Here is a 27822-nt window from a genome sequence, read left to right as displayed (position 1 = left end):
ACATGCATGTAAATATAGATCTTAAAGAAATTAAAATGGAAAGCTTATATCTATAAGGTCCAAATAATTGTTCAATTTAGTATAAGAATAGTTTAGGTCACGCTTCTGTTGCCTGGCCTGAGTAAAATCCCACGGAGCTCTCAGTGTACAGGCAAAACGTCTCTCTCCCACTCATAGTCTGCTGTCTGACACTGCCACCACGCGTGCCTGGCCACTACACAGTGGCACACTGCCTTGCCTTTGCCTTTACTCACACACCCACTTCACCTCTTTTCCCTGCTTACTGAACTCCTAAACCATTTCCAACTAGCATACGTCTGTGCCTTTGCTATTGGCTTAGGAGCAAGAAGGTGTATGCCCTTCAAAGTTACTGGTGACAATAGGAAACTACACTCTGGCCTTTGTTCAGGTTGATGCACTCGAGAACACACATTAAACAAGCTATTCTAGGACTCCTGTTCACCCTTATGCCCACCTTTCCCCTTTCAGAAACTTACAGACTATAAGACCAATGGCAAAGTAAAGCTAATGGGTACAGAAAACTTGTAGACTGCAACCTGTTTAAGCATCTGGTCACTCAGTAGCTATATAATTTGAGATTGAAAAAATATATTTCTAAAAGTCCACGGAGGAATCAAATGGTCAGCCTCTTGTGAACTGAATTTGAAATGTGAAAATAAATACTGAGATTGAGGTTTTATTCGAAGGACTCACAGGGAGTATTGGATGGAGTGAAGTTAAGTCTAGAGTCCAAGTTCCTGCCCTCACTCGGCCCTGTATGTGAAATTGTCTAAAAGAAAAGTAAATGTGAAAATGCTCCAAATATCTATTCAAAATGATTCTTATGGAACCGTGTGATCTGTGGGCCAGGTCACAACTTTAACAGTGCACTTGTAATAACTCTAACTAGTAGCTGCAACTGCTGTCAAATCAACCTTATATAAATAAAGAAACAAAGCACCATGTCTCAGGTCACTCAGCAAACAAGCAATAGAACCAATAGTGTAGCCCAAGAGTATCACTCCACAGTCAAGTTTTCTAGGCACTGAAAGGGACCACACTGCCTCTGTACAATCTGCTCTGTGGCTGATGGGAAAGTGCCATGCACTGCAAAGAATGAGAGTATAAGTCATGGAGGAAACTGGCGAAACGGCTCAGTAGGGTAGGGTTGTAGCTGCCAACTATAATGGCCCGAGTTTGATCCCTGGGTCCACATTATGTAATTTTTTCTCTCACCTATACATGTGCTCCATGGCACCCACCCATGTACATGCAAAACCCAAAGCAAGTCCAACCTCTCTTGCCTTCTTAATAGGAATTATTAGGGATGCCCAGGACTTCAGTAGATCTCTTAGGCCTCTCCTAAGAGTGTTGTCCAAGCCTATTCTCAGTCTCACATGCCTTAGAAGCCTTCCAAGACACAGAGATTTTGTTCTAATTGAAAGTGCCTGGCAAACCATAAAACAATTAGCACAAGTCACAGTTGTATTGCTGAACCTCACATACACATCCCTTCTCTCTGCCTCCCTCTTCCACTATAGCTCCGGAGATATCTGGCAGGTTGATCATTTCCCGTGTGAGTCTTGCAACCACTCCCTGATGGCCCATGGGACTTTCATCTCTGTCAGAGGCCAACCTTTCCTGCAGTGCTGACATCTTAATCTGCCAGGAGTAATGTCTGCACAAGCCATCTCACATCAAATTTCTGTGATGACTTATTTCGCACCTGTAAGTAGTAGTTTAATGGAGTGACCACAGCTGAAATGGTAATAATATGTTCTTTTTAAAGACACACACACACACACACCCTGTAGTAACATATGGGAATACTTTCTCTTTTTATCACTTTGATGGTACAGTGTATCATCCCTATAACAGTTGGGTTGGGAGTCATTGTTCAACAACTACAGAGTTTATCTTAGAGGACGAAGAGTTGGGTGTATGGTGGCGGTGGTACATTATGGAGTCATTCAATGCTATTGAATTTCAAATCATTAAGAGAGCAAATTGAATGGTTGCTGCTAAAAACACCACGATCAAAAGTAACTCGGGAAGAAAGGGGTTTATTGTATCTAATAACTCGTGGGGAACTGTCCATCTCTGAGGGAAATGAGGGCATAAACGGAAGTAGATAGTGATGAAGGATGAAGACATGCAAGACTTCTTCTGGCTTCCTTCACTGCCTTTTCTATTCAGACCAGACCAACCTGCCCAGGGACAATGCCACCCACAGAGGACTGGGCCCTCCTACACCAAGCAGCAATCAGAAAGATACCCACACAGTCATGCTCACTAGCCAATTGGATAGAGGCATGTCCTCAGTTGAGAGTCCTTCTTGCCAGGTATAGTGGGTTTGTGCCAAGTTGCAAAAGTACATTAATTTGTTTTATAAAAGGAACATATTATTTTCATTCTACTCCCTAAACAATGCCATATAGTCAAAATTAATACAACACTGATCCTTTGCTCATTAAAAGTCCTCCTAAATTCCTTTTTATAGTCATAACTGATATCCCATTATCAGAGGCCCCACTCCTGTCCTCAGTCACCTTCCTGCCTTTATTTGGGGCTTTCTTCTTGAGCAGACTTCTCTCCCATTAAATCAAGCCCAATTCAAAACTACCTCCTACACAAAACCTTTCTAACGACATGTCCTTCTTCCCCACACAAGCAAGCGACAGAATGCTGATGGATACAAGTGACATTTCACTTAAATTCTGTTGGCATTTCTTTTTTCTACTAATAAATTTGAACATATTCTCACAAGGTTACTGGCCATTTATCTAACTTTCCTCTCTGTAGAATCATATTCACCTCTCTTCTCACTTTTTCTGCTTTGCTGTTAGTCATTTCTGTTTCCACCTTAAAGAACATATGAGGATGCTGGAGAGATATCTCAGCAATGAAGAGCATTTGTTGCTCTTTCAGGGGACTGATGTTTTATTCCTCATACTTAGATGGTAGATCACAACCATCTATGACTCCAGCCACATGCTATCTACTATCATCCTGTGACCTTCATGGGCTTCTTTACACACAGGTACACACTCAAGCATTCATAAATACATACTCAGTAAAAACAACTTTTTAAAAAAGATCTCATGGCAAAAATTATTATATATATATATTATATAGCATATTTTCAAATATTTTGAAATGACTGCTTCTCTTTTTACTATTCAAAAAGCTATTTTCATATTTTCTCTGTATAAATTGCAAAATTGTTTGATTTTTTTCAGTTATTTAATTTGATCCTCATTTTTTAAAAGGAAGACTTTGAATTTGAAATGGGATTACATAGAGTCTTTAAAATTAATTTTGGAAGAAATAGCATTATGGTGATCTTGAATACCAAGAATCTCAAACCAAGAGCCCCAGTATGTCTTTCTAGACTTAGGATTTATCTTATATTTTTCAGTTATATTTTAGACCTTTACCTATTTATATTGCTCCATTTTGAAGTATAATATGAGATGGATTCTTTTCCAAAATCAAAAACTATAAATGTATTTTTAAAAACATCAGTTTGTTGTCATCATTATTGACTCTAACACCTTCATCTCTGAGTAAACTTCCATGTTTCCTTACTTACCTGAGGTTTTTGACACAGGGTCTCAGTATGTAGCCTGGTCTGACCTTCGATTCACAGTCCTCCTGCCTCAGCCTCTCGAGTGTTGAATTAGAAGCATGGGTCACGAATTGCAGCAGTGATTTTAATGTTTGTGTAGTCATTGTGTCTTATTATCCATTAGAACCTCTAGACATCTGGTCTTGTTAAAATACAAACCCTGTGTGCCATATAGTGACTCCTGCATTTTCTTTTTAGTATTTTAATTATTTTGTTCATGTCTGCTGGTTTTCTGGGTGGTATTCGTCTATTTGGTTTGGGCTTGGCTTTGCTTGGAGAATGGGGTCTCATTCTGTAGAACAAGCTGAGCCTATACCCTTCTGACATCCTCCTGAGTGCTGGACTTAGAGGTATGTACCATCACACTTGGCTTGCATTTGTATTGTTAATCTAGCTTCACTTTTGTATAGGGCTAAAGAAGCCGATACAGTTTTCATTTACCACAATTAGCACCATTTATTAATGGTCCTATCTTTCCCCCACTGACTCGAATCAACACTTTTGCCATATGTTAAGTTCTTAGACATACTAGAATCTATTTCAGGCATGCCTATTCTATCCTATTGAGTGTTTTAGCTCTCAATATAAACTGACTTATTCAAACGGTTTTCTGGTATTTCCCTGTCACTGATCTGCAGCCTCACGCTGTTAAAGATTCTTTCAGGCAACTCCTGTCCACAGAAACTTTGAAATGATTTCAGGCCAATTCTTAAAAGTCTTTTGGATTCTCATTGTAATTGGATGGCATCTATATAATTCTGGGAAAATTGAAACTTTAACCTGTTAAACTCTCAAGCCATTTACCTTCCAGGTTTGAAGACTCTTCAGGTCTTATATTCTGAAATCAGATTTCAAGAATTTATGGACTTTAAAAATGTTTTTAAATTGAGAAAATACTTTATTACTAAGTTCAAATTGTATGTGTGTTTATTTTGTGTATACAGGCATAAAAATATAACTTTTGGTATTGGCTTTTGCTGGTCTCTAGAAACACAGCATGGCCAAACACAATGAAACGGGTTCAGCTGTGAGCCTGGAGAGAAGGCTGCACTTTGATCTAAGAATTGGACTTTTTTCTGCTCAAGTTTACAATTATTGGAACACTGGCTGGAGTGGCCTCAGAAACATTCCCTTGGTTTATTCTTGCAGTTAAAGATATTATCTAAGATGAAATATTTTATACGCTCCTTGAAATAAAACCTATGAATAAAGCCATTGAATGATTATCATGCTCAAGTCTTACCTGACTAGAAAGTTTAGAAGCTCCCACAGCATGTTCAAAATCTGGTCTTCCAATTACAGAAGGTTCTTTATTCACTATGCCTTGCCCTTTCTTGTATTCTGCCTTAGGTGAAAAATGAGAAAATTTTAATATTCCTACTTTACATTACATTAACATTAATCAAAATATAATATAATATAATAGTCCTTTAGCCCATTAAAAATACTTTACACTAAATACCAAATACTAAAATAGTGACTGCTAAAGCAGGAATTTAGTTTTAGTAGTAAAACAATTTTGTATTTTAACCTATGTAGCCAGTCATCATCATCTTTATATTTATCTCTAAAGACTCTAAGAGCTTTCCTGGAAAGTTAAGACTCTATATTCTTTATTCAGATAGCATTTATCATTTTGTCCATGAAAACGGACACTTGGTTACCAGGCAGTTGAATTAGTTTTGCTTTTAGTTTTAAGGGATGTGGACTTATGTTATTCCATTAGTTAACTTTAACCAGGATGGATGTTTGATATGCTCAAGCAAAATGGCATTAACTTGGAAAAGTGTCCTGGAGAAGACAAGTCACAGCCATGGCATGCAGGCAGTGTGCAGAAGTAAGTGCTAGGGGAAAGGAATCGGCAAATCACCAGCAACAGATGGGAAGAGGCCAAGTGGAGCTCCCTGGATGGGAGTGAGCTGAGAGAATAATCAGGATCAGGAGACTGACAAGTCTGGCTTCCAAGCTGAGACATCTGAATGCGATCATATACCCAATAGTGTGTGTGCCTCTAAAAATACGCTAATACTAGGCATAGTCAGACTGCACACGGGCAATTCATGCACATCCCCAACAATCTGCATATTCAAATGGGTAACTCAGGACAAAATTGAGATGTCCTTAATTCAAATGAATTAGCCTTCCAACTATGAACGCTGTGCTCCATCTCCCTCCAAAATAAAGAGAAATCTGATTTGCACAAGATTAAGAGAGAGAAATTACATCGCTTATGAACTTGGAGATCTGAGTTGCCTTCTTGATATCCGGTCTGTCCAGCTCCGCTGTATACGTGTGGGTGCCTTGCACATCTTTTCTGTAAGAAATCTGATGAAAGAGACAGTTTCAATTGGAAAAAGTATAACTTAAGTCATTTCATTTAGCTACCTTCACTTCGATAGAATCATTTATCCTTGCCATGCTCGCTTTGAGAACACACTGAACTAAGGTTACTTTCTTCATGTCTTTTGTGCAGATCATTCATTTCCTCTGATATTAACCCCCTTTATATCATCCCATGCCCATCAATGTGTCTAAAATAGATATATACTCTTGAATAGAAGAACAAAAATAGGGTGCAGTCAATCTGAAAGGATTTTTCTGTATAGCACTGAGTAATCTTTGTGCTTAAGTGTGTTTGCTTGTCCTCTCAGCCAGTATTCATCCATCCACCCATCCAGGGATGCAGGACAATTCTGGACACACAAATGCATATTATTGCTCCCATGGGGATGACAGATGGTGCAGCTAGGTAACCCCATTCTCTACTCTGGCTGCTACACCTTCCTCTTCCTTTTCAGCTGAATGCCTCAGATGGCCGTGCCTAGGGGATACTTATCTCCTAATAGATTAAGTCATTACTAATGGTCTAATTCTACCAAAGAAAAACTGCATTAAGGAATCGTGTCCCTCTGAATGTATATTAGTCATAAATCAGTCTCAGGGTGAGAAGTAGAAATTTAAAGAGCAAACCAGACAAGTGCTAACAAGTGTAAAGTACTTTAGATCATTCGGCTTCTTTCCACTACCTAGACTGATGAATGGGTTGAAAGAGCAGAACAGAACTAATACAGTGCCTGATAGCCAACATCTCCTCATCCCTCTGCTTCTCCTTGTCATGACAAGTGTCATAAGTTACAGTCCTAGCTAAGAGATACAGTTCTATTAGAAGCAGACTGAATTGTCCAGTAGAATATATTCTGCTACAGTTATGATGTAAAGTATATGATTTTTAAATCTATATTTTTTTCAGAACATAGAGGGAGAGAATACAGACATATGAACCACAAGACACCCACACAAAGGAACACATTCCTAATGTTGCCAGCAAAGTTTCAGTAATGGCACCATATGGCCCACTCATTAAGATATTTACATCACTGGGCTCCACTTAGTCTTCTGTTGTAGAATCTTGGTAAGTGGGCCCTGAGAATCTGATTCTAAGGAATTCCTATCTGATCACTATGACCCAGGGTTGGTAGCATGCACATACTTGTTTGTTTGTTTGTTTTTCCTTTCACTTTTCTGAGTTTAAAGAAGTCCCCACTGCTTTTCCCACTTGCGTCAGTGGCAATAAGCAGGAGTAAACACATTGGGACATTAATACTTCAGTGGGCTTCCAATGCACTGTGGGACTTCATTTCAGTGAAATGCGATGCTTCTGCTTAATCTTTCATGAGCTTGTGAGAGTCTTCACACTGTGACTATTTTTAAAAACTACATTTACTATCATGAACCTGTCTGACAAATGAAGACAGCTTCAGTACAATTGGTACAATTTCATAGAGAGCATCTGTTTCCTTTGGCGCTTAGATTTCATAAGTGTTGCCTTCACCAGCAATTCTAGGTAAGTTTCGCACAAAGTAGTAAAAGAAATATAAAAATTAACTGAAAACTGAGTTATTTTGTGAGGTAGATTTGAAAGGATCGGGACTCTTTAAACAGGGCAATTTCATTGGCTACAAAGAGTAATACACTCCTCTACAAATGACAGCAACTCAGTTCCTGTCTACACTGAGTTAAACACAAGCTGTGTAAACAAAACCCAGTCCTCAGGTAAAAACAAACCAAATTATTATCTACCTCCAAGACTAACTGCCTTTAAGTTACAACATCCATGTGAGAGCCACCAGGAGGGAAATGGCTTTTTGTCTAGAGAAGAATGGGAGGAAAGATGGAAACCCACACTTTTTGAAAAGAACTGCAACCTTTCAGAAACCACAGCTTTACATGGGTTACCTAATTATATGCTGTTCCGCCTAATGACTGCATGGTGTGAGGTGAACCGCACAAAGGCTGCAGGAGCGGGATTCTGAATAGGGCCCCATCATCCATGTAAATTGCAAATTAGAGGCCGGCATATGTGACTCAAAACAAATATTAAGATTGACATGAGCTGCACATTCAAACAGGAGGACACCATGGAGCCACGCAGGGGAAAAGCGCAGGATCTGGTTCACCTTCTTCTGAGGCAACACTGATGGGGGAAATGTCACAATAAAGGAGGCTGCTGCCATCCAGGACACTCTCAGGTTGCAAGTACTCCATCATACTCTCTGTTAGGATAACTGACCCTATGCAGAATGGCAGCATGACCTCCTGCGTGTATTACATGTGTGTGTGGGGGTGTGTGGGTGTGGGTGTGGATATGGCGGTCAGGGAACAACCTCAAGTGTCAGTCCTTAGGTACCTTCTACCTTTTATTCTAGACAGTTTTTCTCAATGGCATGACTTCACCACATGGACCAGACTGGGTTTTGTTTATTGGTCATATCACCCTGTTTCTACCTCCCACCTTGCTGTTGCTAGGATTACAGATATATGCCATTATGCTGGTTTTCTCTTTGAGTTCTGGGTATCTAAATACTGGCCTTTGTCACTGGGAGACAAGTGCTTTCCTGATTGCATCATGGTCCCAGGCTCCTAGTATCTGTCATTTGGAAACTGCTTCCCATTCACTAATAATTCATCTTCAGTGATGAAGCAGAACCTTCCTATATCCAGGCTAGCCAGTCAAGTGGCAAGCCCATTTAGAAATCATGATAAGGACCTAACCAGGACTAGGGGCATCCAAAAGCCCTGGACAATAGGGATAAAGTAGCATCTTTCTTTCCTCTAGGATCAGCTGCTATAAAAATAGCTTCAGGTGGAGACAACAGTTGACTCTGAGTCCTCACAGACCCTGTTAGTCAGAATTGACACTGACAGGACTGATCAGAGCCAAACTATTGGGCTAAAGAGAGCTTCTTATGAGAATGTAAGGGGGCTTGTATCCATCGTGCCTGAAGGAAGCTGGAGCTTTCAATAAATAGCAGGGCCTCCAACTATAATTACAACCATGCATTTTGTACATTGGATTCAGCTGTAGATTAAGAACATTTGCAAAAACAAAATGCAACCACTATTAACCTAGCACTTAAACATTGTATCAGGTGCTCTGAATAATCTAGATGTGGCTTAAAATATGGGAGCACATATATAAACTCATAAGCAGATAAAAGTTATTAATACCTAATAATATATGCTTAATATAATATATACTTAATAATAACATATATGACTATATGACTATATAATAATGTATGCTCATATATGTAATATATGATGATCCATGGGTTTCTATATGTACAAAAATCCTAAGTCCACACTCACATGGATACCAATGTGAGACTGTATATAAACCCATAAACTCTCCATTTTTACTTGAGGTGCACAGAGATGAATTCTCATCTCTAACTCTAGAAACATTGATCATGGTTTTCTGCAGAATCATACCCATTCTTTATGATCTCCAGGAAAGCAGTTGATCCCACCAACCATCTGGCTCCAGATTGGGCCCTGTTTCACCACATTCAGCTGTCCTGGCCTCATGCTTATGCAATTCTGTGGTTTCTCAGTCCCTGTGTATTCTCTCCTTTCAGTATTTCTGTTTCTGCTGCACATCGGCCAAATCCTTTGTGGGTTTCTTCGTTCATGTAATGTGTTCAGTGTGTCGCATGCTGTGCTAAATAGTTTATGTGCATTTAATTCTTTAAATGCCCATCCCATCCCATCCCTGTTAGAACTGTCTAGACTTAATTGGGCTGTATCAACACGTCTAGAGCTGGAACCATATCCTTCAGGATCTCCTTCCCTTTTTAGGTATGGGTTAGAATAAGCTGATAAATGGAACGCTCACAGGATTTAGAAAGGAGAAAGAAAATGGATGCTTTGGTCTCCAAAGACAGGCAGACACGACGCAGGAGTTCTCATCAAGCTCTTCAGGATTATATAATGGTCATGCGGCACTCCTTGGTTGGGGAATTCATAAACTGATCAAAAGTCAAGTCTCCACAGACAGTCCTTGGAGGGAAAGCAATGCACTTGGAGAGGAATGAAAGGCTCCGACAGATGATGCCAAGCATTGTGCAAGCAGGTAGATGAACAGGCAACAAATCCCAATGGTCACAACCAGTCACTCGGACACTCTAGTGAGGAACCAAATAGTTCTTGGTGAGGTAAAACCAGAGAAACCAAGAAAGAAGGCTTCTTAGGTTGGTGGAAGAAAAAGGAGGGAAGTAGAGTCTTCAGAGGACTACAAGGGAGGGAGGTCAAAGTGTAATGCTCTAAAAGAAACCTTTTATAACCATCAAAAATGCTGCTATCAGAGTGCCTTTCTAGGTACCTCAAACTGGCGTATAGACTAGGATTGCTTATTTGTAAGCACTGCAGACTAAATTCAGGACTTCTTTCATACTAGCAAGGTACCACTAGCTAAGCCACAGCCTCCAGAAAGCACTTCTTTGCTCTCAGTTACATACTGTTTTCTATGACAGGATATAACTGCTTTGAATATAAGTAAAGGTATAGCTATACAACAAACAGGGAAAAAACCTTCAAGTTCCTAATAGATGGAATAAACCCCAGAGTTCCATCTAGAACAGTCTATCACTATTGTTACATTATTAGACAGTTGATAAACATTTTCTTTTTCACAGTTCAATCTCATCAGGCCACAGTCTTCTGCAGAGAGAGAGAAGTCATTCTAATGACTCTTTCTGGGAGATGAACCAAATACTACTTTTGATGCTAAATCCTGAAACGCTGTTATCATAAGCCCCATGGGGAACCTCAGAAAGCCATAATCATTGTCCTAGTATCATTTCGCTGAATTGTCTACAAGCTTTTTCACTTTCTGAAGGGATCAGAATCTTAACTGCTGATAAGTTTTCATTAATCTTAAGAAAGTGCACACGTCATGCTTAGAAAAAACCATCAAGTCTGAGCACTTTTTAATCCCATTGAACTGATTAGAATACAACCTTAGGAAAGCTGACCATTCCAGTCATACCACAACCTATAAAACTAAAAATGGCTACTTGAGAGGCACTTGGCTTATGGAAGAATGACTGGCTGGTTCCTGTCTATGCAAGGTTGGTGAGAAGCAATAACAGAACTGGGGTTTTCATTGCAAGCATAAGTTTTGGGGAAAATCATTGGTGAAAAAAATACCTCAAGTTTCTCTAATTATATTAGAAAAATATGCCTGGGGCACATCTGTTAAAATATGAAAGGATTTAGATAGGTCGGGTGGAATAAATTTTTAATGGCAGTATTAACAAGAGAAGGGTTTGGGGACTTTTTTCAATTTGCCTCTCCAACCTGATACCCTTTTCATATTTACTTCATAGTGATTTGACCCTTTGAACAATTGGACTTCTTTTTATTGGTCCTAGTTAACTGTCATATCACCCTAAATTCTCAAATTGCCCTTCAAGCTGGAGGAAGGCCAGATAGGTCTACTATTTCATGAAGCAAAAGACCTCTTGGGAGCTCTTTAAAGATATAGTCTCATTTAAAGCTTGACTGAACCCTTAGAGGTAAAGACTATTGCTTGCCTCCCCACATGACAGATACAAAAGCGTGCCCTTTGCATAAGTAACTTGTCCAGGGCCATCCATGTCATTTGACAAAGCAAACATTTTCACCAACGTCTAAAGCCAAACTCCTTTTCTACTGTGAGCACCAATGGATACCATCACAAGAGCTGTGGCTTTTGCCCTCCTGTGACCACTCACTAAAGTTTTCAGTTATACAAAAGGTTACCACTACCAACTCCAAGTACTTCTGTTCTCCTTAGAGCTTCTGCTTATTTGAAGGTGAAAATCTTGTTGGATTGTTTGAGTCTTTTGTTTATTCATAAATACTTAGAAAGAAAAACTGAAAAAAGAAATCACTCTCTTTTGGATCATTGAAGAGCATCCTAAGAATAGGTAGGGTCAGAACAGGAGCAGCAACAGAGACTCCAGAGTATAAATACCCAGTCTCCCAGCCAACAGATCATAGAAAGCTGACTTGAGTTTTGTGAATATACAAAAGATAACAGGTTGGTAGGGCCACAGGCCTCACCCGGCCGGATCAGCGCCAGGGTAGCGGGAGCGCAGGGTTGCCTGACACCCACCAGCTACCCACGACCCCCGCTACCCACGACCCCCGCCGCAGGATTTTGGGACTGCTGGTGAGTGGAACACAGCTTCTGCTCCAGTCCAATCACGCGGGACCTGAGACTGCTCTGGTTGGGGAGAGAGAAATCCGGCCTACATAGGGCCACAACCCCCTTCCGGTCAGAAAAGCACCTGGGCAGCTGGGGCGCAGGGTCTGCTGACACTCGCCAGCTACCCACAACACCCGCCACAGGATCTTAAGACTTCTGGTGAGTGGAGCACAGCTTCTGCTCCAATCCAATTGCGCGGGACCTGAGACTGCATTAGTTAGGGAAGCAGAAACCGGCCTGAGTAGGACCACAGGCCTCATCCGGCTGGATCAGCGCCGGGGTAGCGGGAGCGCAGGGTTGCCTGACACCCGCCAGCTACCCACGACCCCCGCCGCAGGATTTTGGGACTGCTGGTGAGTGGAACACAGCTTCTGCTCCAATCCAATTGCGCGGGACCTGAGACTGCATTAGTTAGGGAAGCAGAAACCGGCCTGAGTAGGGCCACAGGCCTCACCCGGCCGGATCAGCGCCAGGGTAGCGGGAGCGCAGGGTTGCCTGACACCCGCCAGCTACCCAGGACCCCCGCCGCAGGATTTTGGGACTGCTGGTGAGTGGAACACAGCTTCTGCTCCAGTCCAATCACGCGGGACCTGAGACTGCTCTGGTTGGGGAGAGAGAAATCCGGCCTACATAGGGCCACAACCCTCTTCCGGTCAGAAAAGCACCTGGGCAGCTGGGGCGCAGGGTCAGCTGACACTCACCAGCTACCCACAACACCCACCACAGGATCTTAAGACTTCTGGAGAGCGGAACACAGCTTCTGCTCCAATCCAATTGCACGCGGGACCAGAGACTGCATTAGTTAGGGAAGCAGAAAAACGGCCTGAGTAGGACCACAGGCCTCTTCCGGCTGGACCAGCACCGGGGTACCGTCAGCTACCCACGACCCCCGCCGCAGGATTTAGAGACTGCTGGTGAGTGGAACACAGCTTCTGCTCCAATCTTTAAATAGTGACAACTATAACAACTAACCCCAGAGATTACCAGATGGCGAAAGGTAAACGTAATAATCTTACTAACAGGAACCAAGACCACTCACCATCATCAGAACCCAGCACCCCCACTTCGCCCAGTCCAGGGCACCCCAACACACCGGAAAAGCTAGACACGGATTTAAAAGCATATCTCCTGATGATGATAGAGGACTTCAAGAAGGACTTTAATAACACACTTAAAGAAATGCAGGAGAACACTGATAAAAAGGCAGAAGACAATAAAGAGGAAGCACAAAAATCCCTTAAAGAATTGCAGGAGAACACTGCTAAAGAGTTACAAATACTTAAAGAAAAACATGATAACATAATCAAACAGGTAGAAGTCCTTACAGAAAAACAGGAAAACACATCCAAACAGATGATGGAAATGAACAAAACCATACTAGACCTAAAAAGGGAAGTAGACACAATAAAGAAAACCCAAAATGAGGCAACACTGGAGATAGAAACCCTAGGAAAGAAATCTGGAACCATAGATACGAGCATCAGCAACAGAATACAAGAGATGGAAGAGAGAATCTCAGGTGCAGAAGATTCCATAGAGAACATCGGCACAACAATCAAGGAAAATGTAAAATGCAAAAAGATCCTAACTCAAAACATCCAAGAAATACAGGACATAATGAGAAGACCAAACCTACGGATAATAGGAGTGGATGAGAATGAAGATTTTCAACTCAAAGGACCAGCAAACATCTTCAACAAAATTATAGAAGAAAACTTCCCAAATCTAAAGAAAGAGATGCCCATGAACATACAAGAAGCCTACAGAACTCCAAATAGACTGGACCAGAAAAGAAATACCTCCCGACACATAATAATCAGAGGAACAAATGCTCTAAATAAAGATAGAATACTAAAAGCAGTAAGAGAAAAAGGCCAAGTAACATATAAAGGCAAGCCTATCAGAATTACACCAGACTTTTCACCAGAGACTATGAAAGCCAGAAGATCCTGGACGGATGTTATACAGACACTAAAAGAACACAAATTCCAGCCCAGGCTACTATACCCAGCCAAACTCTCAATTAACATAGATGGAGAAACCAAAGTATTCCACGACAAAACCAAATTCACACATTATCTCTCCACGAATCCAGCCCTTCAAAGGATAATAACAGAAAAAAACCAATACAAGGACAGGAACCACGCCCTAGAAACAACAAGAAGGTAATCCCTCAACAAACCTAAAAGAAGACAGCCACAAGAACATAATGCCAACTTTAACATCAAAAATAACAGGAAACAACAATTACTTTTCCTTAATATCTCTTAATATCAATGGACTCAACTCCCCGATAAAAAGACATAGACTAACAAACTGGCTACACAAACAAGACCCAACATTTTGCTGCTTACAGGAAACTCATCTCAGAGAAAAGGATAGACACTACCTCAGAATGAAAGGCTGGAAAACAATTTTCCAAGCAAATGGCATGAAGAAACAAGCTGGAGTAGCCATTCTAATATCTGATAAGATTGACTTCCAACCCAAAGTCATTAAAAAAGACAGGGAGGGACACTTCATACTCATCAAAGGTAAAATCCTCCAAGAGGAACTATCAATCCTGAATATCTATGCTCCAAATACAAAGGCAGCCACATTCATTAAAGAAACTTTAGTAAAGCTCAAAGCACACATTGCACCTCATACAATAATAGTGGGAGACTTCAACACACCACTTTCACCAATGGACAGATCATGGAAACAGAAACTAAACAGGGACACAGTGAAACTAAGAGAAATTATGAATCAAATGGATCTGGCAGATATCTACAGAACATTCTATCCTAAAACAAAAGGATATACCTTCTTCTCAGCACCTCATGGTACCTTCTCCAAAATTGACCACATAATTGGTCACAAAACAGGCCTCAACAGATATAAAAATATGGAAATTGTCCCATGCATCCTATCAGATCACCATGGACTAAGGCTGATCTTCAATAACAAAATAAATAATAGAAAGCCAACCTTCACGTGGAAACTGAACAACACTCTTCTCAATGATACCTTGGTCAAGGAAGGAATAAAGAAAGAAATTAAGGACTTTTTAGAGTTCAATGAAAATGAAGCCACAACATACCCAAACTTATGGGACGCAATGAAAGCATTTTTAAGAGGAAAACTCATAGCTCTGAGTGCCTCCAAAAGGAAACTAGAGAGAGCACACATTAGCAGCTTGACAACACACCTAAAAGCACTAGAACAAAAGGAAGCAAATTCACCCAAGAGGAGTAGACGGCAGGAAATAATCAAACTCAGGGGTGAAATCAACCAAGTGGAAACAAGAAAAACTATTCAAAGAATCAACCAATCAAGGAGCTGGTTCTTTGAGAAAATCAACAAGATAGATAAACCCTTAGCCAGACTCACTAGAGGGCACAGGGAAAGCATCCTAATTAACAAAATCAGAAATGAAAAAGGAGACATAACAACAGATCCTGAAGACATCCAAAACACCATCAGATCCTTCTACCAAAGGCTATACTCAACAAAACTGGAGAACTTGGATGAAATGGACAAGTTCCTAGACAGATACCAGGTACCAAAGCTGAATCAAGATCAGGTTAATGATCTAAACAGCCCTATATCCCCCAAAGAAATAGAAGCAGTCATTAATAGTCTCCCAACTAAAAAAAGCCCAGGACCAGATGGGTTTAGTGCAGAATTCTATCAGACCTTCAAAGAAGATCTAATCCCAGTTCTTCACAAACTATTCCACAAAATAGAAACAGAAGGTACTCTACCCAACTCATTCTATGAAGCCACAATTACTCTGATACCTAAACCACAAAAAGACCCAACAAAGATAGAAAACTTCAGACCAATATCCCTTATGAATATTGATGCAAAAATCCTCAATAAAGTTCTTGCTAACCGAATCCAAGAACACATCAAAACAATCATCCATCCTGACCAAGTAGGTTTCATCCCAGGGATGCAGGGATGGTTCAATATACGGAAATCCATCAACGTAATCCAGTATATAAACAAACTCAAAGACAAAAACCACATGGTCATCTCCTTAGATGCGGAAAAAGCATTTGACAAGATCCAACACCCATTCATGATAAAAGTCTTGGAAAGATCAGGAATTCAAGGCCCATACCTAAACATGATAAAAGCAATCTACAGCAAACCAGTAGCCAACATCAAAGTAAATGGTGAGAAGCTTGAAACAATCCCTCTAAAATCAGGGACTAGACAAGGCTGTCCACTTTCTCCATACCTATTCAACATTGTACTTGAAGTCCTAGCCAGAGCAATTCGACAACAAAAGGAGATCAAAGGGATACAAATTGGAAAAGATGAAGTCAAAATATCACTTTTTGCAGATGATATGATAGTATATATAAGTGACCCTAAAAATTCCACCAGAGAACTCCTAAGCCTGATAAACAGCTTCGGTGAAGTAGCTGGATATAAAATTAACTCAAACAAATCAATGGCCTTTCTCTACACAAAGAATAAACAGGCTGAGAAAGAAATTAGGGAAACAACACCCTTCTCAATAGTCACAAATAATATAAAATATCTTGGCGTGACTCTAACTAAGGAAGTGAAAGATCTGTATAATAAAAACTTCAAGTCTCTGAAGAAAGAAATTATAGAAGATCTCAGAAGATGGAAAGATCTCCCATGCTCATGGATTGGCAGGATCAACATTGTAAAAATGGCTATCTTGCCAAAAGCAATCTACAGATTCAATGCAATCCCCATCAAAATCCCAAATCAATTCTTCAACGAATTAGAAAGTGCAATCTGCAAATTCATCTGGAATAACAAAAAACCTAGGATAGCAAAAACTCTCCTCAAGGATAAAAGAACCTCTGGTGGAATCACCATGCCAGACCTAAAGCTCTACTACAGAGCAATTGTGATAAAAACTGCATGGTACTGGTATAGTGACAGACAAATAGACCAATGGAATAGAATTGAAGACCCAGAAATGAATCCACACACCTATGGTCACTTGATCTTCGACAAGGGAGCTAAAAACATCCAGTGGAAGAAAGACAGCATTTTCAACAAATGGTGCTGGCACAACTGGTTGTTAACATGTAGAAGAATGCGAATCGATCCATTCCTATCTCCTTGTACTAAGGTCAAGTCTAAGTGGATCAAGGAACTTCACATAAAACCAGAGACACTGAAACTTATAGAGGAGAAAGTGGGGAAAAGCCTTGAAGATATGGGCACAGGGGAAAAATTCCTGAATCGAACAGTAATGGCTTGTGCTGTAAGATCGAGAATTGACAAGTGGGACCTCATGAAACTACAAAGCTTCTGCAAGGCTAAAGACACCATCAATAAGACAAAAAAACCACCAACAGATTGGGAAAGGATCTTCACCTATCCTAAATCAGATAAGGGACTAATATCCAATATATATAAAGAACTCAAGAAGGTGGACTCCAGAAAGTCAAATAACCCCATTAAAAAATGGGGCTCAGAACTGAACAAAGAATTCTCACCTGAGGAATACCGAATGGCAGAGAAGCACCTGAAAAAATGTTCAACATCCTTAATCATCAGGGAAATGCAAATCAAAACAACCCTGAGATTCCACCTCACACCAGTCAGAATGGCTAAGATCAAAAATTCAGGTGACAGCAGTTGCTGGCGAGGATGTGGAGAAAGTGGAACACTCCTCCATTGTTGGTGGGATTGCAAGCTTGTACAACCACTCTGGAAATCAGTCTGGCGGTTCCTCAGAAAATTGGACATAGTACTACCGGAGGATCCAGCAATACCTCTCCTGGGCATATATCCAGAAGATGTCCCAACCGGTAAAAAGGACACATGCTCCACTATGTTCATAGCAGCCCTATTTATAATAGCCAGAAGCTGGAAAGAACCCAGATGTCCCTCAACAGAGGAATGGATACAGAAATTATGGTACATTTACACAATGGAGTACTACTCAGCTATTAAAAAGAATGAATTTATGAAATTCCTAGCCAAATGGATGGATCTGGAGGGCATCATCTTGAGTGAAGTAACACAATCACAAAAGATCTCACACAATATGTATTCATTGATAAGTGGATATTAGCCCAAAACTTAGGATACCCAAGATATAAGATACAATTTGATAAACGCATGAAACTCAAGAAGAATGAAGACCAAAGTGTGGACATTGTGCACCTTCTTAGAATTGGGAACAAAACACCCAGGGAAGGAGTTACAGAGACAAAGTTCGTAGCTGTGATGAAAGGATGGACCATTTAGAGACTGCTGTATCCAGGGATCCGTCCCATAATCAGCTTCTAAACGCTGGCACCATTGCATACACTAGTAAGATCTTGCTGAAAGGACCCAAATATAGCTGTCTCTTGTGAGACGATGCCGGGGCCTAGCAAACACAGGAGTGGATGTTCACAGTCAGCTATTGGATGTATCACAGGGCTCCCAATGGAGAAGCTAGAGAAAGTACCCAAGGAGCTAAAGGGATCTGCAACCCTATTGTTGGAACAACATGATGTACTAACCAGAACCCTGGAGCTCTTGTCTCTAGCTGCATATGTATCGAAAGATGGCCTAGTCGGCCATCAATGGAAAGAGAGGCCCATTGGACTTGCAAACTTTATATGCCCCAATATAGGGGAATGCCAGGGCCAAAAGAATGGGAATGGGTGGGTAGGGAAGTGGGGGGCGCTATGGGGGACTTTTGGGATAGTATTGGAAATGTAATTGAGGAAAATATGTAATAAAAATATTAAAAAAAATAATAAAAATAAAAATAAAAATAAAAAAAAAATAAAATCATTAATAAAGAGTGTCTTACATAAAAAAAAAAAAAAGATAACAGGTTAACTTTCACTATATATAGAATAAGCTCATTCACTTTATTTATCTTTATTATTACCATGGTGTGTGTGTGTGTGTGTGTGTGTGCACCTGTGCACTTAAGCCATAGTGCATTTAGAGATCAGACACAAGCTCTGTTTTTTCTAATACATGGGTTCCAGAGATCTAACTCAAGTCGATAAATTTGACATGTGCCTTTACCCATAGTGAAATCTCCCTAGCCCCCAGCTTCTATTCTGTGTTGAGTCACTTATGTCCAAACAGAAAAGTGACATTCTCCATTGCAAAAGAGCAGTGCTGCTAAATTCTACGAGAAAATTCTATATCACAGTTCTCTGGGCTGAAGTTTCCTGGGAGATAATATTTTATGTCCTGAAACTGAAGCAGAAAGTGTACATCCTAGCTCTCCCTTTCCCTGTGGCTTCCAAGACCTGCGTTACATTTCATACTGTAAGGACAGCAAATGTATTATTCTATGAGCCTTGACTTGGGAAGAATATAAACTACCTCAAGGTGGAATGCAAATATCATTTTCACTTTAAATCTGAGTAAATAGTCTTAAACAGTTTCTAAATCCTATTATATGTACAAACTTTGCAAGTAAAGGTTGAGCCAAGTCGGCAGAGGAATGTATGTAAACACATCCTTCTCCCATAAGTACACAGTATTGGATGGAGGAGGAAAAGGCTTTATGCTCTAGTTCCTCGATCCCTCAATCACAGACCTTTTGAAGGAAAAGAGAGGTAAGATGATAAACCTGAGTCTTAGGATAAGGGACATCAGTATTTGAGTCCCAGTGAGCAACTGAGATAGATATACAGGGATCTGTGGATCCATGAAACACCAGCCACAACCTAAGCTCACCAGCCCACTGTATAATTTTCAGTTTCCCATTCCAGTTCAATGTTGCTTCAGTGTCAAACAGTGGGAACTCCAAGATCTGAGTTCTTCTTTCCTGAAGAACACCTGAATTCAGATAACAACTTGCATCACCCCATCCTTTTAATTTTCGTGTAAAACTTCCATTAATCATCAGTGGTCTTTCAAGGGAGGCAGTGGGAGAATTAGAAAAGGGAGAATTAAGAGTTTGACTCCTTTGGTGTGATTTCATCTGTCTATAAAATGGGACATGATACCACATTTCCAAGAACTGGAAATGACCAGTCTTGGCACAGTGCCTGGTATGTGGCTGAGCTGGATAAGTGGTAGTTATGAACATTATAGGCCCCTCTATAAGCAAACAATACTTGCAAACCTTGCCCTTAAAATAATAGCCCTGCTGACAATTTCAGATACTTAGCTTCTTCACCTCCCACAAGCACTAAGGCATCCATGAGAATGCTTTGGTGTTGGTGTGTGGGGGCCATAATGTCAAGCCTCACTCTGATCTTAACTTAAAACTGACCTGATGCAAATTAATGTCATATAACTGTGTACACCCTGCACAGAAACTGCTATAGTGTTTTAGCCTGAAGGGTCCCCCACAGACTCTGCTTTAAATGCTTGGTGACCAGTCTGGGCATGACCTGGAAAACTATGAAGCTTTGAGGGGATGGGGCCTGACCAACAGAGGTAGTTGGGTTGGGGGAGGATTTTAAATGTTCTAACTGTCCCTGGATCCAGTCTAGATCTCTCTGAATTCTAGTCTGAGACCATGTTGACAACTATGCCTTACACTGATGCCACCATGGATACAGCCACTCCAGAATCATGACTTCCCTTCCAACGCAACTGCAGCTTCTCTAAAGCCATGAGCCAAATAACACTTTACTCCCTAAAATGATGAGTGGACACCTAAAACATAAATACTCCATAAAACTAGGCCCTGCGTGCAGTCAGCACAACAAACCATTTACTTTGAAATAAAAGTTTTTGATTTTATGTAGACCTCACCGAGAGGGCCATGTGGTACGGCGGATTCTGTGGGAGAGGACACAAAAGCATCAGGAGTGTTTCTGAGAAGGGATGGGGGACAAGTTCTAGGATAGGATGAATCAGTACTGACACTAATGTATCCAGAACCTACCAACAGTTCATAGATTTTTAGGCACCCAGATAATTCACAATTCTGCGATAGTTTCAGGAGAGATTATACTCCTAGGCCATGAGGATGCAGGTAATTGGTTAAAATGCATAGAAAGCCAATGAAGGAATGTGTTGTCTTTAATCTGCTTCTTTCCCCAGCTCCCACTTCTACGACATTAGGAGCCTGCTTTGGTAGCTCATATCTATTGGGTCTTACATGTAATAATTTGAACCAGATAAGCATTCCAAAAGAAAATTCAGTAGGGAACCCCCAAAACAAGAGTTTGTAATTCCTCTGGGGCCACTGATGGCACCTGGACTTTCATCCAGTGGCCCTGCCATTCTGGAGTAGAGACCATGAACTTCCCATAATGTCAAGGAAGTTCAGTAAATGCTGATAACCAAACTGGTCACAGTATCCACATTTGTCCTAATTCAAAGCAAATTTTACAATGCCTGAAATGTCTCACAATGTAAAGGTATTCAACAAAGCTTTACTGACAGTCATCATAATAATTTAAATAAAAATGTTAAATCCTTGTGAATAAACTGCTATAATATTTTAATCTCAACCCAATAATCCCAAATCTGTTTTTCCCCCCAGAAAATTGTGAAGAGAAAATTGCTTACATTACTCTGGTGTCTGTTGACCTCCATGGCACGTCTGACCTCCGGTGGTTCCTTCATGTGGGTGTAATCGGAGACGCCTTTCTCAGCCTCATGCTTCTGCTTGTAGGCAACCTTTAAACGCACATAGGGATTAGATCCACTTAGAGCTCTGTCAACTCTTTGCTTTAAATTCCTCAGTTTTTCTGGCTGACAGTCAAATTTGCCTGCGAGTCTGTAACAAGATAACACCCATAACCCTCCCTTCTTGGTGTTGCAGTTTAGGTTCATTACTCAAAACTTGCAGTTTATCTCTAAGAAAAAGAGCCCTCGAACAAAAGATTAAAAACCTCAATTTTATTCATCCGTCTTCAATCTTGGCTGTGGTTTGGGACAAACCTCAGCAACTGAGAGCTTGCAGGTTTACAAATAGCCAAGGTTTAAATTTTGAGGGTGACACTGACCAAGTGAAGGGGAATTAAAAATGTGTCAAGGTGAATTATTATTTTTAAAGGTATATTTTTAATTACTTTTAACAATGTGTACATCTGTGTGTCTCTGTGGATGCAGACACCCTAGGAAGCATTGGAACTAGAACTCTAGGTAGTTGTGAACATTGGGACAAGAACTGTAGTCCTCTAAAAAATATCCATGTGCCCTCTTACCCTCTGAGCCATCTTTCCTGTGCCATGGCTTATTTACTTTTAAATGAAAGGTTCTGATTTCATACAGGCACAAATGATTGACTGGTGTGATATGGCAGATGATGTATCTTCATTAAATTCCCCAGTTAGGGAGAATATTTAACATACAGCCATAATTCTCAGCTAGGTTGAGCCTAGTCCTCCAGTAGGGATGATGTCATCCCAGTACTGTCCATTGCCACCATTCTTGGCTTGCTCTGTATGAGCTGGAAAGGGATTGCTATAAAGGTGCCTCAGGGGGTGACACAGCCAAACCTGCCAATAAAACTGGAATTAAAGAAAGTCAAACAGGAAGTCTTCCCTTGCTCTCAGCTTCTACGGTCATCTTAGTTATTTCCTTCACTGTTCTGACTCATACTGAAACATACAACTGTTCAGCTCCCCAACTGAGTCCCACAATATCATCTGGGAAAAACCATCAGCATCCATGACTGCCTGACCAACAAGTTAACAAATGAATAAATGAATATAGGAGTGAATCGCAATAGTAATAATGGGAAGGAAGAAAAGAAAAGGCAATTTGAATATTCACTAAGTGGAATTATGACAAGCTTGCTAATGGAACTTAATTAATTGCTTGATGTAAGGAAATAAAAGCCAATAAAAATAAATACTAGGACAGTACTCAGGAAGAAAAAAATAGAGTCTTCTTTCAGTGAAAAGAATATAGTTAAACTTAAGGAAGAATTTGTCGACAACCCTCTTCCGGTCAGAAAAGCACCTGGGCAGCTGGGGCGCAAGGTCTGCTGACACTCGCCAGCTACCCACAACACCCGCCACAGGATCTTAAGACTTCTGGTGAGTGGAGCACAGCTTCTGCTCCAATCCAATTGCGCGGGACCTGAGACTGCATTAGTTAGGGAAGCAGAAACCAGCCTGAGTAGGACCACAGGCCTCATCCGGCTGGATCAGCGCCGGGGTAGCAGGAGCGCAGGGTTGCCTGACACCCGCCAGCTACCCACGACCCCCGCCGCAGGATTTTGGGACTGCTGGTGAGTGGAACACAGCTTCTGCTCCAATCCAATTGCGCGGGACCTGACACTGCATTAGTTAGGGAAGCAGAAAACCGGCCTGAGTAGGACCACAGGCCTCATCCAGCCGGATCAGCGCCAGGGTAGCGGGAGCGCAGGGTTGCCTGACACCCGCCAGCTACCCACGACCCCCGCCGCAGGATTTTGGGACTGCTGGTGAGTGGAACACAGCTTCTGCTCCAGTCCAATCACGCGGGACCTGAGACTGCTCTGGTTGGGGAGAGAGAAATCCGGCCTACATAGGGCCACAACCCTCTTCCGGTCAGAAAAGCACCTGGGCAGCTGGGGCGCAGGGTCTGCTGACACTCGCCAGCTACCCACAACACCCGCCACAGGATCTTAAGACTTCTGGTGAGTGGAGCACAGCTTCTGCTCCAATCCAATTGCGCGGGACCTGAGACTGCATTAGTTAGGGAAGCAGAAACCGGCCTGAGTAGGACCACAGGCCTCATCCGGCTGGATCAGCGCCGGGGTAGCGGGAGGGCAGGGTTGCCTGACACCCGCCAGCTACCCACGACCCCCGCCGCAGGATTTTGAGACTGCTGGTGAGTGGAACACAGCTTCTGCTCCAATCCAATTGCGCAGGACCTGACACTGCATTAGTTAGGGAAGCAGAAACCGGCCTGAGTAGGGCCACAGGCCTCACCCGGCCGGATCAGCGCCAGGGTAGCAGGAGCGCAGGGTTGCCTGACACCCGCCAGCTACCCACGACCCCCGCCACAGGATTTTGGGACTGCTGGTGAGTGGAACACAGCTTCTGCTCCAGTCCAATCACGCGGGACCTGAGACTGCTCTGGTTGGGGAGAGAGAAATCCGGCCTACATTGGGCCACAACCCTCTTCCGGTCAGAAAAGCACCGGGGCAGCTGGGGCGCAGGGTCGGCTGACACTCACCAGCTACCCACAACACCCACCACAGGATCTTAAGACTTCTGGAGAGTGGAACACAGCTTCTGCTCCAATCCAATTGCACGCGGGACCAGAGACTGCATTAGTTAGGGAAGCAGAAAAACGGCCTGAGTAGGACCACAGGCCTCTTCCGGCTGGACCAGCACCAGGGTACCATCAGCTACCCACGACCCCCGCCGCAGGATTTAGAGACTGCTGGTGAGTGGAACACAGCTTCTGCTCCAATCTTTAAATAGTGACAACGATAACAACTAACCCCAGAGATTACCAGATGGCGAAAGGTAAACGTAATAATCTTACTAACAGAAACCAAGACCACTCACCATCATCAGAACCCAGCACCCCCACTTCGCCCAGTCCAGGGCACCCCAACACACCGGAAAAGCTAGACACGGATTTAAAAGCATATCTCCTGATGATGATAGAGGACTTCAAGAAGGACTTTAATAACACACTTAAAGAAATGCAGGAGAACACTGATAAAAAGGCAGAAGACAATAAAGAGGAAGCACAAAAATCCCTTAAAGAATTGCAGGAGAACACTGCTAAAGAGTTACAAATCCTTAAAGAAAAACATGATAACATAATCAAACAGGTAGAAGTCCTTACAGAAAAACAGGAAAACACATCCAAACAGATGATGGAAATGAACAAAACCATACTAGACCTAAAAAGGGAAGTAGACACAATAAAGAAAACCCAAAATGAGGCAACACTGGAGATAGAAACCCTAGGAAAGAAATCTGGAACCATAGATACGAGCATCAGCAACAGAATACAAGAGATGGAAGAGAGAATCTCAGGTGCAGAAGATTCCATAGAGAACATCGGCACAACAATCAAGGAAAATGTAAAATGCAAAAAGATCCTGACTCAAAACATCCAAGAAATACAGGACATAATGAGAAGACCAAACCTACGGATAATAGGAGTGGATGAGAATGAAGATTTTCAACTCAAAGGACCAGCAAACATCTTCAACAAAATTATAGAAGAAAACTTCCCAAATCTAAAGAAAGAGATGCCCATGAACATACAAGAAGCCTACAGAACTCCAAATAGACTGGACCAGAAAAGAAATACCTCGCGACACATAATAATCAGAGCAACAAATGTTCTAAATAAAGATAGAATACTAAAAGCAGTAAGAGAAAAAGGCCAAGTAACATATAAAGGCAAGCCTATCAGAATTACACCAGACTTTTCACCAGAGACTATGAAAGCCAGAAGATCCTGGACGGATGTTATACAGACACTAAAAGAACACAAATTCCAGCCCAGGCTACTATACCCAGCCAAACTCTCAATTAACATAGATGGAGAAACCAAAGTATTCCACGACAAAACCAAATTCACACATTATCTCTCCACGAATCCAGCCCTTCAAAGGATAATAACAGAAAAAAAACCAATACAAGGACAGGAACCACGCCCTAGAAATAACAAGAAGGTAATCCCTCAACAAACCTAAAAGAAGACAGCCACAAGAACAAAATGCCAACTTTAACATCAAAAATAACAGGAAACAACAATTACTTTTCCTTAATATCTCTTAATATCAATGGACTCAACTCCCCAATAAAAAGACATAGACTAACAAACTGGCTACACAAACAAGACCCAACATTTTGCTGCTTACAGGAAACTCATCTCAGAGAAAAGGATAGACACTACCTCAGAATGAAAGGCTGGAAAACAATTTTCCAAGCAAATGGCATGAAGAAACAAGCTGGAGTAGCCATTCTAATATCTGATAAGATTGACTTCCAACCCAAAGTCATTAAAAAAGACAGGGAGGGACACTTCATACTCATCAAAGGTAAAATCCTCCAAGAGGAACTATCAATCCTGAATATCTATGCTCCAAATACAAAGGCAGCCACATTCATTAAAGAAACTTTAGTAAAGCTCAAAGCACACATTGCACCTCATACAATAATAGTGGGAGACTTCAACACACCACTTTCACCAATGGATAGATCATGGAAACAGAAACTAAACAGGGACACAGTGAAACTAAGAGAAATTATGAATCAAATGGATCTGGCAGATATCTACAGAACATTCTATCCTAAAACAAAAGGATATACCTTCTTCTCAGCACCTCATGGTACCTTCTCCAAAATTGACCACATAATTGGTCACAAAACAGGCCTCAACAGATATAAAAATATGGAAATTGTCCCATGCATCCTATCAGATCACCATGGACTAAGGCTGATCTTCAATAACAAAATAAATAATAGAAAGCCAACCTTCACGTGGAAACTGAACAACACTCTTCTCAATGATACCTTGGTCAAGGAAGGAATAAAGAAAGAAATTAAGGACTTTTTAGAGTTCAATGAAAATGAAGCCACAACATACCCAAACTTATGGGACGCAATGAAAGCATTTCTAAGAGGAAAACTCATAGCTCTGAGTGCCTCCAAAAGGAAACTAGAGAGAGCACACATTAGCAGCTTGACAACACACCTAAAAGCACTAGAACAAAAGGAAGCAAATTCACCCAAGAGGAGTAGACGGCAGGAAATAATCAAACTCAGGGGTGAAATCAACCAAGTGGAAACAAGAAAAACTATTCAAAGAATCAACCAATCAAGGAGCTGGTTCTTTGAGAAAATCAACAAGATAGATAAACCCTTAGCCAGACTCACTAGAGGGCACAGGGAAAGCATCCTAATTAACAAAATCAGAAATGAAAAAGGAGACATAACAACAGATCCTGAAGACATCCAAAACACCATCAGATCCTTCTACCAAAGGCTATACTCAACAAAACTGGAGAACCTGGATGAAATGGAGAAGTTCCTAGACAGATACCAGGTACCAAAGTTGAATCAAGATCAGGTTAATGATCTAAACAGCCCTATATCCCCCAAAGAAATAGAAGCAGTCATTAATAGTCTCCCAACTAAAAAAAGCCCAGGACCAGATGGGTTTAGTGCAGAGTTCTATCAGACCTTCAAAGAAGATCTAATCCCAGTTCTTCACAAACTATTCCACAAAATAGAAACAGAAGGTACTCTACCCAACTCATTCTATGAAGCCACAATTACTCTGATACCTAAACCACAAAAAGACCCAACAAAGATAGAAAACTTCAGACCAATATCCCTTATGAATATTGATGCAAAAATCCTCAATAAAGTTCTTGCTAACCGAATCCAAGAACACATCAAGACAATCATCCATCCTGACCAAGTAGGTTTCATCCCAGGGATGCAGGGATGGTTCAATATACGGAAATCCATCAACGTAATCCAGTATATAAACAAACTCAAAGACAAAAACCACATGGTCATCTCGTTAGATGCGGAAAAAGCATTTGACAAGATCCAACACCCATTCATGATAAAAGTCTTGGAAAGATCAGGAATTCAAGGCCCATACCTAAACATGATAAAAGCAATCTACAGCAAACCAGTAGCCAACATCAAAGTAAATGGTGAGAAGCTTGAAGCAATCCCTCTAAAATCAGGGACTAGACAAGGCTGTCCACTTTCTCCATACCTATTCAACATTGTACTTGAAGTCCTAGCCAGAGCAATTCGACAACAAAAGGAGATCAAAGGGATAC

The 27822-nt window shown here is 41.3% G+C and overlaps 1 protein-coding gene across 7 annotated transcripts in view; it reads right to left on the bottom strand.

Moving 5' to 3' along the window:
• Nebl (nebulette) overlaps positions 1 to 27822 on the bottom strand; it is a 382963-nt gene that overhangs the window by 81843 nt on the left and 273298 nt on the right. For 5 of the 7 annotated variants that reach the window (XM_085835164.1, XM_085835168.1, XM_085835166.1 and 2 more), the window contains 3 exons: positions 21624 to 21734; positions 5852 to 5953; positions 4872 to 4973 (listed from right to left, as the gene is read on the bottom strand). The exons of the other annotated variants lie outside the window; for them this stretch is intronic. In XM_085835164.1, coding sequence (XP_085691290.1) covers positions 4872 to 4973; positions 5852 to 5953; positions 21624 to 21734 — 315 coding nt within the window. The remainder of the gene's footprint in view (positions 1 to 4871; positions 4974 to 5851; positions 5954 to 21623; positions 21735 to 27822) is intronic. 7 annotated transcript variants of the gene reach the window in all.

Source organism: Mus caroli, unplaced genomic scaffold, assembly GCF_978045245.1.
Source record: "Mus caroli unplaced genomic scaffold, Mus_caroli_1 scaffold_2, whole genome shotgun sequence".
NCBI lineage: Eukaryota > Metazoa > Chordata > Mammalia > Rodentia > Muridae > Mus > Mus caroli.
The sequence above is the reverse complement of the archived record's forward strand: the minus strand, read 5'-3'. Positions and strand labels throughout refer to the sequence as shown.